General features: G+C 39.0%; 2 protein-coding genes across 3 annotated transcripts; one reads left to right on the top strand and one right to left on the bottom strand.

Moving 5' to 3' along the window:
- Nucleotides 1-310: 310 nt before the first annotated feature.
- LOC133516153 (U6 snRNA-associated Sm-like protein LSm8) lies at nt 311-788 on the bottom strand. The gene has a single exon (XM_061848932.1). It carries the CDS (start codon nt 631-633, stop codon nt 343-345), a length of 291 nt encoding a protein of 96 aa, XP_061704916.1. The 5' UTR covers nt 634-788; the 3' UTR covers nt 311-342.
- Nucleotides 789-3,005: 2,217 nt separating this feature from the next.
- Nucleotides 3,006-7,818, top strand: LOC133516140 (putative peptidyl-tRNA hydrolase PTRHD1). 2 transcript variants are annotated; one of them, XM_061848915.1, is made up of 4 exons: nt 3,006-3,248; nt 4,268-4,399; nt 5,982-6,108; nt 6,281-7,818. In XM_061848915.1, the coding sequence occupies exons 1-4, from the start codon at nt 3,060-3,062 to the stop codon at nt 6,301-6,303; spliced, it is 471 nt and encodes a 156-aa protein (XP_061704899.1). In that variant the 5' UTR covers nt 3,006-3,059; the 3' UTR covers nt 6,304-7,818. The 2 variants fall into 2 exon arrangements, with proteins under 2 accessions (XP_061704899.1, XP_061704898.1); XM_061848914.1 differs by lacking the exon at nt 6,281-7,818 and having other exon boundaries at nt 5,982-6,197.
- Nucleotides 7,819-13,394: the final 5,576 nt, after the last annotated feature.

Genomic DNA, 13,394 nt, shown 5'->3' with positions numbered 1-13,394 from the left:
AGACTCGGCAAAACTTATGATTCAGTCCACCACAATGTTTTTTTTTTTATCGTTAAACCAAAAACTTAAGCACCAGAAGATTGTCTGAAGAAATGCATGAGTTTCACAAACTTTTTTGTGTAGTAAGGCTGTTGTTTAATCAATAAACGGTAAAAAAATATTGGGCCCTATGATTCTAAATTTTCATCAGAATATTTCTCGATAACTAAGCATCTAAATCAATTTAATCTGCAGGTTATTAATGTAAATGTACATCTCGAAAATAATAATAATTAAAGATTAGTAAATTATTGAAACATAAAACACACTGTAAATTAAAAATAATGTTTATTTACTATGAAGTTAATGCGCTATTACACCTAAAGGTTCAGCTTTAATATTGCCAAGGTCCAGTCTGCTATCAATGGATTCGTCTATTTGCCCCACGATCGCAACATTGTCGCCTCGGATGATGTGTAGCCCGAGCACCACCTGCGCCACTCCAGTAGACGAAGAAAATACTCTTTCATGAGATTCGTCTAATATAATGTTTATCGTTTGGTCAAAACCCTTTAGCGTGCCGATGAAATTACGTCCATCGGATGTTATGACAGACACTGTTTGGTTCACGTAGTTTTCGAGGCCAGATGCCATTTCTAATATTAGACTACACGGCTTTCTACTTTGTCAGATGATCAGAATGCTTTCGCAGCTTTTGCTTTTTTATAATTCACAAACCAAGATTTCTGTTTTTGACACTTGACAGTTTATCATTTGAACAAGTTTGACAAGTTTCACTGACACTGCTGCACAAAGAGCATATAATCACTACGTTTCTGCTGCACTGTTTCAGTCACAGACCTAAAACGCTACGTTTAAGCCGGGGTTACATTAGAGCCACGCCGCGTGTCGCAACGCGTGGGATTGCAATCGGCTACATACGTTTTGTATGAACGTGGTTACATTAGCTCAGTCCCGCGTGTCTCCTAGCGAGCAGGGGGCCTACCGCGAAAACCGAAATTCGCATTTCGCAAATTGTGGGGATCTTTCTCTTTTACTCTCACTAAGACGTAATTAGAGTGACAGAGAAAAATGCCCGCAATTGACGAACTTCGACTTTCGCGGTTATAGCCCTGGGGGCCTACCGCGAAAACCAAAATTCGCAAATTGCGGGGATCTTTCTCTTTTACTCTTAGTAAGACGTCATTAGAGTGACAGTGAAAAATCCCGCATTTGACGAATTTCGATATTCCCGGTAGCCGTCCTGACGCCACGCAGACCGCTCGATCTGTATATCATTCGCAACCTGAAGTGCCAATTACATCCACACTTCACCAGGCCCGTGCAAGAGTAATTAGTATCGTTTACAATATTTGAAATGTAAACAAATAGTTCATATGCAAAAGTATCGAATATTGAACATTTTTGGCAATTAGAGACGAAGTATTTTTGATATTTCAAATATTGTTAACGATGTCCAGGTAATCCGTGAAACGGAAAACGATTATCAGACCTGAAATCGGGACTGATTTCGGGCCCGAAATCGGAAAAGGTGGATATAATTGGCGCTATCGTTGACAATATTTGAAAATTAAATTTAAAAAACAATTTGTCTCTAATAGGGTTCTTTCCAATTTTTTGAAACGCTTGTATTACGTTCTATATTAACTAAAAGTTGCCCTAAAATTCAACTTTTATACTAAAAACGGCTTTAAATATGTTAAATTAACAAAATATATTTTGACAGATGCTTTTGCGCCCAAAACGCTCTTTGAAAATTGTGTGACGTCACAGTTTACAGTTTGACACATAACTACATACACACGTAGAAGATACGAACTGTCAACTGACATTTGTCATTTGTTGTTTATCGCCTAACTGTCAGTGTCAATCCGAGAGTTGTGACGTCATCAGAATCTTCAAAGACGATTCGAGTTTGGTCACGTGACATGTGCTAAAAGATATTTTAAATTCAATATTTACAAATATATGGTCATTACAGGTCCCCTAAAAGTAGTTTAACGTGTTCTTCTAATTCAAAATAATTTATTGGGATACAATTCTGCCCTAAGATTTGTAGATGGAAACAACCCTATTGCCAAAAATGTTGTGCAGATATTTGGTTATTTTTCGGGCCCCAAATCGGGTCCTGATAAAGCGTGGATGTAATTGGCACTGATGTGCTGATATTCCGTAAAACGGAAAACGTTTATATAACGTGGATGTAATTGGCGCTTTAATCCATGTTCTGCTGGGCAAGCACATGATTGACGCGACAGTATCTCGCGGCGAGATAGACTACCCGTTATGTTAATTAAAGAGTAATTAACATAGATATAAAAAGACGGGTAGTCTATCTCGCCGCGAGATACTGTCGCGCCAATCATGTGCTAGGCCTACTGGGCAAGATTCCCACAATTTGCGAATTTCGGTTTTTTGCGGTAGGCCCCCTGATTACAATTTACAAATGTCAAATTTGACATTGACGTCCTTGATAAATATTTCAATTCATACGGTGCAGGGCTGCCAGGTCGTATAATTCGATACGAATTTCGTATAATCGAACTGATTATCGTATCTATAATGTATAGGTAGTCGTTCGGTATAATTGGATACGAAAGAACACGAATGGTTATTTCGCATTTGTATTTCAGCACGGGATTAACAGAGATGGATTGCCATTTGATCGGTTTGGTGTTCTATATGATGGGTTTTTGTTAATATGTGAGATGTGTTTTACTTTTTTGTGCTGTGTTTCGGTGCTGCTTATTAAGAGATTTTAGTTACTACTTGTATATAGTAATAAGTCGGTTTTTGAAGTAAGTATTAAAAAAGTCGGGTATAATCGTTTTCGTATACTTAATGCGAATTTCGTATTATTTTTGACGTTGGACTGTATAATCAAGATTTGTGTACTGGCAACCCTGATACGGTGCCGTGCCGAACTGCCGAACTTACTGTTCCAAGATTCTGTGTTAAATAAACATTGTATCGTACAGCTTAATACTGCGTCGTTACAGGTACACGTACATATATTATAAACGTTTACTTTACAGGTGAAGTCGGGAAGAGATTTCACCATGTCTAATACATTAGTACAATATGTTTTGTTGCGTAGTGATTTGTTGAAAGAATTGGGTTGGTCTATTGGAGCATTGGTAGCACAAGCATGCCATGCCGCTACGGCAGTTTTACACCTTTACAAAGACGACGAGCAGACAGTACGTTACTTGAATGATTTAGACAATATGCACAAGGTGGTTTTAGAGGTCAGTAACATTAGAGGATTTATATAAATTGATTAAGTATAAATCTATTATAAAGTTTAAACTAAAAGTTAATATACCTAGTGACTTTCCAGAATATTTTTACTGGTCGCTCTGCAAGCTTGCTATTTTAAGTAATAAGCTTAAAAAAAATATGGGTTGCACTCCAGGATTGCTGGCAGAAGTGAAATCTTGAATATTTTCGAATGGTTAGGAAATAATTTTGCTCGAATTGCTTTAATTATCAGTATAAAAGTACTATCATTTATGTATTGCGCTATCATACACAAACATGACAATTTATAATTTGTAACAGTTTTTGGATCAGGTCACATGTCCATCTTACAAATTTTCAACCTGACGAATCTGTCGGTTACGTGACCTGTCGCGAGTGTGCACAGTGTGCACAGTGCCACTAACAAACTTTAAATGAGAGTGCTAAAGTCACTATAAAAAAAAAATGTGGGTAATTCTTACTGTAACTGACATTACATTTGAAGTTGCAAATTTCGGCTTTCAAAATTTCATTTCAATTTTCAAAATTCATACTTAATGTAAACACCCACAATGCACAGATCAACCTGGTCCCACAGTAAACTCAATAAGGCTAGTGTTGTGTGGGGTGGGGGTAGTGACCCTGCCTATGAAGCAGCTGGTCCTGGGTTTGAATCCCGGTGAGGGCATTTATTTGTGTGATGAGCACAGATATTTGTTCCTGAGTCATGGATGTTTTGTATGTATTTAAATATTGTATATTATATATATCATTTTCTGAGTACCCACAACACAAGCCTTCTTGACTTCTCTTCTCCTTCTCCTTCTCCTTCACTCAATCAATACATATTTACATAAATATGGAACTACCACCTGTTGTAAAACGCTTCACCACTATTTATACACTTATAAGAAATATCACGATCTTTCCAGCGTTGTCCCGGCTTGTTGCCATCCAAATCCCAAGATTTGGCACATCATTGTACCTTTTTTTACAATTGGTGTTAATGTAGACTTTTCTGTGACAGGTTCCAAACGAAGAAACACTAAAGAAATTAGCTGTAAAACTGAAAGAGAATGACATAGCTCATAAATTATGGATTGAACAACCAGAAAATATAGCCACATGTCTCGCCCTGAAACCATATCCAAAAGATGAGGTGAAATTTTTTTTAGGAAAATTTAAATTATACAAAGCAACACTGGAGACTTCACAATAGTTACATTATAATGTACCTACATACTCGTATATTTTGTATTTTTTCTTAAGTATTTTGGTGTACCACCAAGCAGCAGCCACCAGCTTATATAGCAGCCAAGAAATAAAAAATGCATTGAAAAATGAAATCAAATATTAGCTAATGCGTCCATGGTTTTATTTATTATTATACATTAACTTCTTAAAATGGAAGTGAATTCATTGTCATACTAAGTTCATAGCAGGGACTGAAAACCTATCTTTAGCACCGTGTAGCGGACAAATGGCAGTCGGGCCAATATAGCAAGTATGCAGACATTAAAAGTACAAACCAACACTATACTGACTATAGTAGAGGAAATAGTGGCAGAGTGACCCTACAATATTTGGCACAGTTGTTCCTTAGGTCATTTTGAGCTGATTTAGCCCGGTTGACACGCGGTACCCCCCGACAGGTGGGGGGGGGGGGGCGGGGGGTGCGGCGTAAGGTACATCTCCCGTACTGCATTCTGAGCTCCATATCATATCTGTCCCCATATAGCTATCAGATCGAATTTGGTATCGTTTTCGTATAATTCGAGGATGAGCAATTAATTTCTGGGACAAACTTTTTACCCGTCCATAGAAAAAAACGGAGTAAATTGAAAAAACACAATAAAATTTAAAAAATCTGAAAAAAGTCGACCAGAATTATATTAGTGCGAAATTCACAAAATAAAAAATATGATAATATATCCCACTTATTCTTAAATATAAAAAGTATAACTTGAAAAACAACTTTAAAATAAAAACGTGTCAAAAAAAAAAAAACAAAGACGCGGCGGAGCCGCTCTCGCGGTCGGGCTTCGGCCGCGGCGCCGTGAGCGGCGCGCAGTGTGCGGATTGTAGTAGGTATTTTGTAGTTTATTTTTATAGATAGCTTACCTGAGCATGCTCTGCATCGTAACTTTATAAAACTGCATCATCATTTTATATTCCTAAGATTTTTAGAAAAATTGTCTAGAAACCATAGATAGAAACGTATTAATTAAATAATTTTTAGATACCTACTGATTGGAATTAAGAATATTGGCATGTAAGATTGATTATCTGTCCTAATGATCATATTCGTAGATACATTCTTAAATTCAATTATCTAGTCTAGTAGGTATATGTGAGCGATGCGAAGAACTTGCAAAAGTCTCTGCCACAACCACAAAGATTTGCATACTTTTTGCATTGCATTTGCATCTAATCAGCTCAATACACCCGCTAGAAGCTACTGGTAAGGTTGACCAAACTGGCTCCCAGCCCACCCCCAGTTTGAAGGTAAAGGCAGAATTTGCTGCGGTACAAGGAGAACAGACGTAGTAGCACTAGCTGTAACATGCATAACTAAATTACCACAGCTAGAAGAACTGCGGGTTCACGTAGGCAATAGTAAAAACCACAAATTTATTTCATGCCATGGTATTGCAGCTTCGGTGGGTAATTTAAGAAAAATATATTGTATTGTATGTCGACTTAAATGGATACCTTCTAAACGTTACAATTTTGTTCCACAGGGCCAAAGAAAGCAGGAATACTGGCAATGTTTCACGCCTTCCCAGGTTGTGATAACAAATCTTTTTTGCGGCAAAGGAAAGAAGAGTGCCTTTGAGACCTGGAGTACAGTATCTTCTCTGATAGCATGTACAATCAACATTTTTATTTGTATATGTATAGAAACTAATAAACAAATTTCCACAGTACATTGTGTAAAATAATTATATAGGAATTATCTATTATAATAATTTATAAACCTATAGACTTTGAAATCACGAATGGTGATATTGCTTGTGCACATTATCATTGTTCATTTCAGATCGGGCTCTTGCACCGATGTGAATACTTGCAGGAGAGAACTCTTCGCAAAAAACAATTGGAGCATCGAAAACTTGCCACCTACCATACATTGTTTACAGCAGCATATGCTTCGGGTGGTGTACCAAGGAGGACACGTATGGGGACATCTCCTTGTACCGCTGCAAAATCTGCCTTTACCTTCAAACTGGGGGTGGGCTAAGGATTGCAGTCTTTGGGAGTCTGTTTGGTCAACCTTACCAGTACCTACCATTTAGCTCGTGTATTGAGCTGATTAGATGCAAATGCAAACGAAAGTGTGCAAATAGATGCAACTGCTTAAGATAACATTTGAAGTGTAGGTACGGATCTTTGTGGATGTGGTGGAGAGTTTGCAGACGAACACCCTTATGCTAAGATTTTTGCAAGTTCTTCGCATCGCTCACATATGTATACCTACTAAACTAGGTAACTAGAGGGATTTTTTTTTACGAATATGATCATTAGGACTTAGGACATCAACCTTACATTCCAATCTTCTTAATTCCAATCAGTAGGTATTTAAAAATTAAATTAATACGTTTCTATAGGCAATTTTTCTAGGAAAATAAAATGATGATGCAGTTTTATAAAATTACGATGCAGAGCAACCACTCGGGTATCTATAAAAATAAACAACAAAATACCTACTACAATCCGCAGCCCGACCGCGAGAGCGGTTCCGCCGCCTACGCCTCTTCGTTTATAAATTTTTTGACAAGTTTTTACTTTAAAGATGTTTTTCAAGTTATACTTTTTATATTAAAGAATAAGTGGGCTATATTATCATATTGTTTATTTTGTGAATTTCGCAATAATATAATTCCGATCGTCTTTTTTCCGATTTTTTTCGATTTTATAATTTTGTGTTTCAATTTACTCCGTTTTTTTCTATGGACGGGTAAAAAGTTTGCCCCAGAAATGAATTGCTCATCCTCGAATTATACGAAAACGATACCAAACTCGATCTGATAGCTATATGGGGGTAGATATGGAGCCAAAATGCAGTACGGGAGATGTACCTCCCCCCCCCTCCCCCTCCCACCTGTCGGGGGGTACCGCGTGTCAACCGGGTCAAATCAGCTCAGAATGACCTAAGGAACAACTGTGCCAAGTGGCGTCTTTTAATAAAAAATTGCAGGGTGCTCAATACAAATCTGCAACTAATTCCTGTACTACTATATTATCCCATACATTTTAGTCATGAGAAAATAAGTACGGTTTGGCGGCTCTGGGATCTTGCTCTATTAATCAGATTGGTGAAAAATTGTTCCCCTCTGGATGGGCCTTCACTATCATATTAAAAATAAAAACTTACATGCATGTTTCTATATATTTATAATTCTTGAACATATACATATACAATTATAAAAATTAAGAATCAATAACATGATACTTGAAATTGACTTACTTCCATGGTATTTTTTTATTAAATGTACTATTGCTATCAAAGGTAGAAGTACTAGTGCTCGACGCTGTATTAGTACTCGACATGCGCACTTTATGTCAAAGTGACAAGGATTAAGTTCGAATCAGGGACTGAAAAGGTACCCTTAAAAACGGTTTTGACCGGTCTTTTTAAAGGGTACCCGACCGTTAAACTAGCATTTCGGTACCGATATCAACGCTTTGGGTATCCAAATAAGCTTCCGTCCAAACGGTACCCTTAAATAAAAGTACCTTTAAAACAATTTTGAAACGGTACCCGACCGTTGAAATAGCATTACGGAAGCGGTATCAATACTTTAGGTATCCAAACAAGCTTCCACCCAAACGGTACCCTTAGACTTTAAAACAATTTTGAAAGGGTACCCGACCGTTAAAATAGCATTCCGGAAGCGATATCAATACTTTGGGTATCCAAACAAGCTTCCGTCCAAACGGTACCCTTAAGTAAAAGTATCTTGCCACGCGATCGGATACCCGAATACAAACCGGTCACTCAATTTGAATGATCGCCCGCCATCTTGGATTTGGGCATTTAAGCTCAGATTAAGATGAAAATCGATATCTGAGGATCCCAGAGGATCTTTATTATGATTCTGAGGTCAAATTTTTAGAAAACGCACGCCATTTTTGATTTCGGCATTTAAGCTCAGATTCAGATGTAAATCGATATCTGAGGATCCCAGAGGACCTTTATTATGATTCTGAGGTCAAATTTTTAGAAAACGCACGCCATTTTTTATTTCGGCATTTATGCTCAGATTCAGATGAAAATCGATATCTGAGGATCCGAGTGGACCTTTATTGTGAATCTGAGGTCAAATTTGTAGAAAACGCACGCCATTTTAAATTTCGGCATTTAAGGTCCGATTAAGATGAAAAACTATATCTGTGGATCCCAGAGGACCTATATTGTGAATCTGAGGTCAAATTTTTAGAAAACGCACGCCATTTTTGATTTCGGCATTTAAGCTCAGATTAAGATGAAAATCGATATCTGAGGATCCCAGAGGACCTATATTATGAATATAACACTTACTTTTACTTTTCACTTTATCTAAATCCACGAATTCCATGGTGAATGTCTTGCACTCGCGTTTCGACTCTGGCCTTGTCGGTGTCAGTCTTACTCATGGGGCGACACTTAGAAATGTAGTTATCATTAGTTAAGATGGAGGCGATTTATATTAATTGAATCGAGACATCTCTAACTTTAGCTTAAAGTCGACTTCCGATTATGCAAACTACGCCACCAGATGTCACTATAAAATTGATACAATTTAAATATGTAAGTCGGACGTAAGTAATACAATCTCCATGTACCTACCAAAAAATGACCGTCCGTCCGTCACTAGTTAGGTAACGGCGCACGGTGGGCTGAAAATCGGCCTTCATAGAAATAGAAACCGAAGTCTTAAATTTGAACTTTTTTTTATTGGAATAGCTGTTGGGTTTTATTATGTCCCAAAATTAATCTATCGTAAGTAGCGGCTAAGAATATATTATTGAAAAATAAAAAATAATAAACTACATTTAAATATACCTTAAACAAAACTACATAAAGCTAAAAAGGAAAAAGATTCAAAACTAAAACTACAACTAAAGTTATAAGTAAAAAATTGGCTCCAGCTCGGTGCCTTGTGGCAGGGTGCCTAAAAGGCTGGCGGCATTGCCGCGCTGGACAGCAATGCCAATGCGTTGTGCGAGGAAAGAGCCAGCCCTCTTGTCACCCGTTGCCTACACGAGGCGCTTCGAAAGCTCTTTAAAAATGTTGTGAGCGCCAGGTCCCCACGGCCCAAGGGTTTCCACCCCAAAAGGCTCAAACATATAGCTCAAATCTTAGCTAATTTGGTTGGAAAAATAATTAGTTATATTTTTTTTTCAAAATCTTTGTATGGCGCGTATCAGAAAAATCGAGTTTTGTCCGAAAATAAAATTTAACCGTAATATCCTGACAGATGATTTTAAAACCAATTATTCTTGATTTTCCACATAATTAAAATTTTCCTACGGGGTGCACTTTTTTTAAATCGATATATTTTATTTTAATACGGTTATACTCGTTATTTTGACTACAAAAAATGAATTTGAGGTTGATCGAACCAATAACTTACGCGTAGTGAATTATGGATGTAATGGTTTTATTTTCAATTTTCTACTTGTAACTCTTGTATGTTTATTATTTATCTACTTAAGAGCCCTTAATCCTTGGAGCGTTCTCCGATTTCACGAAATAACGCTCGATAGATGGCGTTGGCGCTCGGTACGCGAGCGCCGGCAACGCGACGCGCGTTTCAATGCAGACTAGAATAATCTTGATAGTTTTCAATATAATTTCAAGCAACATTAATTTTAGTGTCATATGATATCATATGGGCACTCTCTATTTTATTGTATATGCACAGTAGTTTTTTTTTATGTACACTACTACTAAGTGTACAGACTACAGAGTGTACTATAACCCTTGCTCTTTATGCTGTCTCTTTCACACCAATGGAAAATGAAGAAGTTACTAAATGACTGCAGGTATAAATAAAGTATATTAGTGCGATAGAGAGACAGATAGTGTTTCGTTGTCGTATCGTAAACGATTGGCATGTTGGCCACACACTTGCTTAGTGCCTAGCCAAAATACCAATCGTTTGCGTATATTAGTGCGATAGAGAGAGAGTAGTGTTTCGTTGTCGTATCGTAAACGATTGGCATGTTGGCTACGCACCCATGATACCTAGCCAAGAAGCCAATCGATTGCGCATATTAGTGCGATAGAGAGACAGATAGTGTTTCCTTGTCGTATCGTAAACGTTTGGCATGTTGGCTACGTACCCATGCTGCCCAGCCAAGATGCCAATCGTTTGTGCATATTACTCGATTATATCATTATAACTCCATCGAGTTTGGGCTCAATAGATTTACCCTGATGAGCACCATCAATCTAGATGAAGTCCAGGGTGTCATGATGGAGTCAGGAGTAGGTCACTAGAACTCCTAATCTACTCATTATAATTCCATCGTATTCGAGCTCAATAGATTTGCCCTGACGAGTACCATCGATCTAAATGAAGTCCAGGGTCTCATGATGGAGTCAGGAGTTGGTCACCAGAACTCCTAATCTACTCATCATAATTCCATCGTGTTTGGGCTCAAAAGATTTGCCCTGACGAGTACCATCGATCTAGATGAAGTCCAGGGTCTCATGATGGAGTCAGGAGTTGGTCACCATAATTCCTAATCTACTCATCATAACTCCATCGTGTTTGGGCTCAATAGATTTGCCCTCACGAGCATCATCAATCTAGATGATGTTCAGGGTCTCATGATGGAGTCAGGAGTTGGTCACTAGAACTCCTAATCTACTCATTATAATTCCATCGTGTTTGGGCTCAAAAGATTTGCCCTGACGAGTACCATCGATCTAGATGAAGTCCAGGGTCTCATGATGGAGTCAGGAGTTGGTCACCAGAACTCGTAATCTACTCATTATAATTCCATCGTATTCGAGCTCAATAGATTTGCCCTGACGAGTACCATCGATCTAAATGAAGTCCAGGGTCTCATGATGGAGTCAGGAGTTGGTCACCAGAACTCCTAATCTACTCATCATAATTCCATCGTGTTTGGGCTCAAAAGATTTGCCCTGACGAGTACCATCGATCTAGATCAAGTCCAGGGTCTCATGATGGTGTCAGGAGTTGGTCACCATAATTCCTAATCTACTCATCATAACTCCATCGTGTTTGGGCTCAATAGATTTGCCCTCACGAGCACCATCAATCTAGATGATGTTCAGGGTCTCATGATGGAGTCAGGAGTTGGTCACCAGAACTCCTAATCTACTCATTATAATTCCATCGTGTTTGGGCTCAAAAGATTTGCCCTGACGAGTACCATCGATCTAGATGAAGTCCAGGGTCTCATGATGGAGTCAGGAGTTGGTCACCAGAACTCCTAATCTACTCATTATAATTCCATCGTGTTTGGGCTCAAAAGATTTGCCCTGACGAGTACCATCGATCTAGATGAAGTCCAGGGTCTCATGATGGAGTCAGGAGTTGGTCACCATAATTCCTAATCTACTCATCATAACTCCATCGTGTTTGGGCTCAATAGATTTGCCCTCACGAGCACCATCAATCTAGATGATGTTCAGGGTCTCATGATGGAGTCAGGAGTTGGTCACTCGAACTCCTAATCTACTCATTATAATTCCATCGTGTTTGGGCTCAAAAGATTTGCCCTGACGAGTACCATCGATCTAGATGAAGTCCAGGGTCTCATGATGGAGTCAGGAGTTGGTCACCATAATTCCTAATCTACTCATCATAACTCCATCGTGTTTGGGCTCAATAGATTTGCCCTCACGAGCACCATCAATCTAGATGATGTTCAGGGTCTCATGATGGAGTCAGGAGTTGGTCACTAGAACTCCTAATCTACTCATTATAATTCCATCGTGTTTGGGCTCAAAAGATTTGCCCTCACGAGTACCATCGATCTAGATGAAGTCCAGGGTCTCATGATGGAGTCAGGAGTTGGTCACCAGAACTCGTAATCTATTTATCATAACTCCATCGTGTTTGGGCTCAATAGATTTACTCCGACAAGCACCATCAAATTACCATTATGATGAATAGATTAGGAGTTCTGGTGAACAACTACTGAGTCCATCATGAGACCCTCGACTTAATCTAGATCGATGGTACTCGTCAGGGCAAATCTTTTGAGCCCAAACACGATGGAGTTATGATGAATAGACTAGGAGTTCTGGTGATCAACTCCTGAATCCATCATGAGACCCTGGACCTGATCTAGATTGATGGTGCTCGTCAGGGCAACTCTATTGAGCCCATACACGATGGAGTTATGATGAGTAGATTAGGAGTTCTGGTGACCAACTCCTGACTCCATCATGAGACCCTGGACCTCATCTAGATCGATGGTGCTCGTCAGGGCAAATCTTTTGAGCCCAAACACGTTGGAATTATAATGAGTAGATTAGGAGTTCTAGTGACCAACTCCTGACTCCATCATGAGACCCTGGACTTTATCTAGATTGATGATGCTCGTCAGGGCAAATCTATTGAGCCCAAACACGATGAGGTTATGATGAGTAGTTTAGGAGTTCTGGTGACCAACTCCTGACTCCATCATGAGACCCTGGACCTCATCTAGATCGCTGGTGTTCGTCAGGGCAAATCTATTGAGCCCAAACACGATGGAGTTATGATGAGTAGATTAGGAGTTCTGGTGACCAACTCCTGACTCCATCATGAGACCCTGGACCACATCTAGATCGATGGTGCTCATCAGGGCAAATCTTTTGAGCCCAAACACGTTGGAATTATAATGAGTAGATTAGGAGTTCTAGTGACCAACTCCTGACTCCATCATGAGACCCTGGACTTTATCTAGATTGATGATGCTCGTCAGGGCAAATCTATTGAGCCCGAACACGATGAGGTTATGATGAGTAGTTTAGGAGTTCTGGTGACCAACTCCTGACTCCATCATGAGACCCTGGGCCTCATCTAGATCGATGGTGTTCATCAGGGCAAATCTATTGAGCCCAAACACGATGGAGTTATGATGAGTAGATTAGGAGTTCTGGTGACCAGCTCCTGACTCCATCATGAGACCCTGGACCTCATCTA

Source organism: Cydia pomonella, chromosome 3, assembly GCF_033807575.1.
Source record: "Cydia pomonella isolate Wapato2018A chromosome 3, ilCydPomo1, whole genome shotgun sequence".
NCBI classification, from domain to species: domain Eukaryota; kingdom Metazoa; phylum Arthropoda; class Insecta; order Lepidoptera; family Tortricidae; genus Cydia; species Cydia pomonella.
The sequence above is the reverse complement of the archived record's forward strand: the minus strand, read 5'-3'. Positions and strand labels throughout refer to the sequence as shown.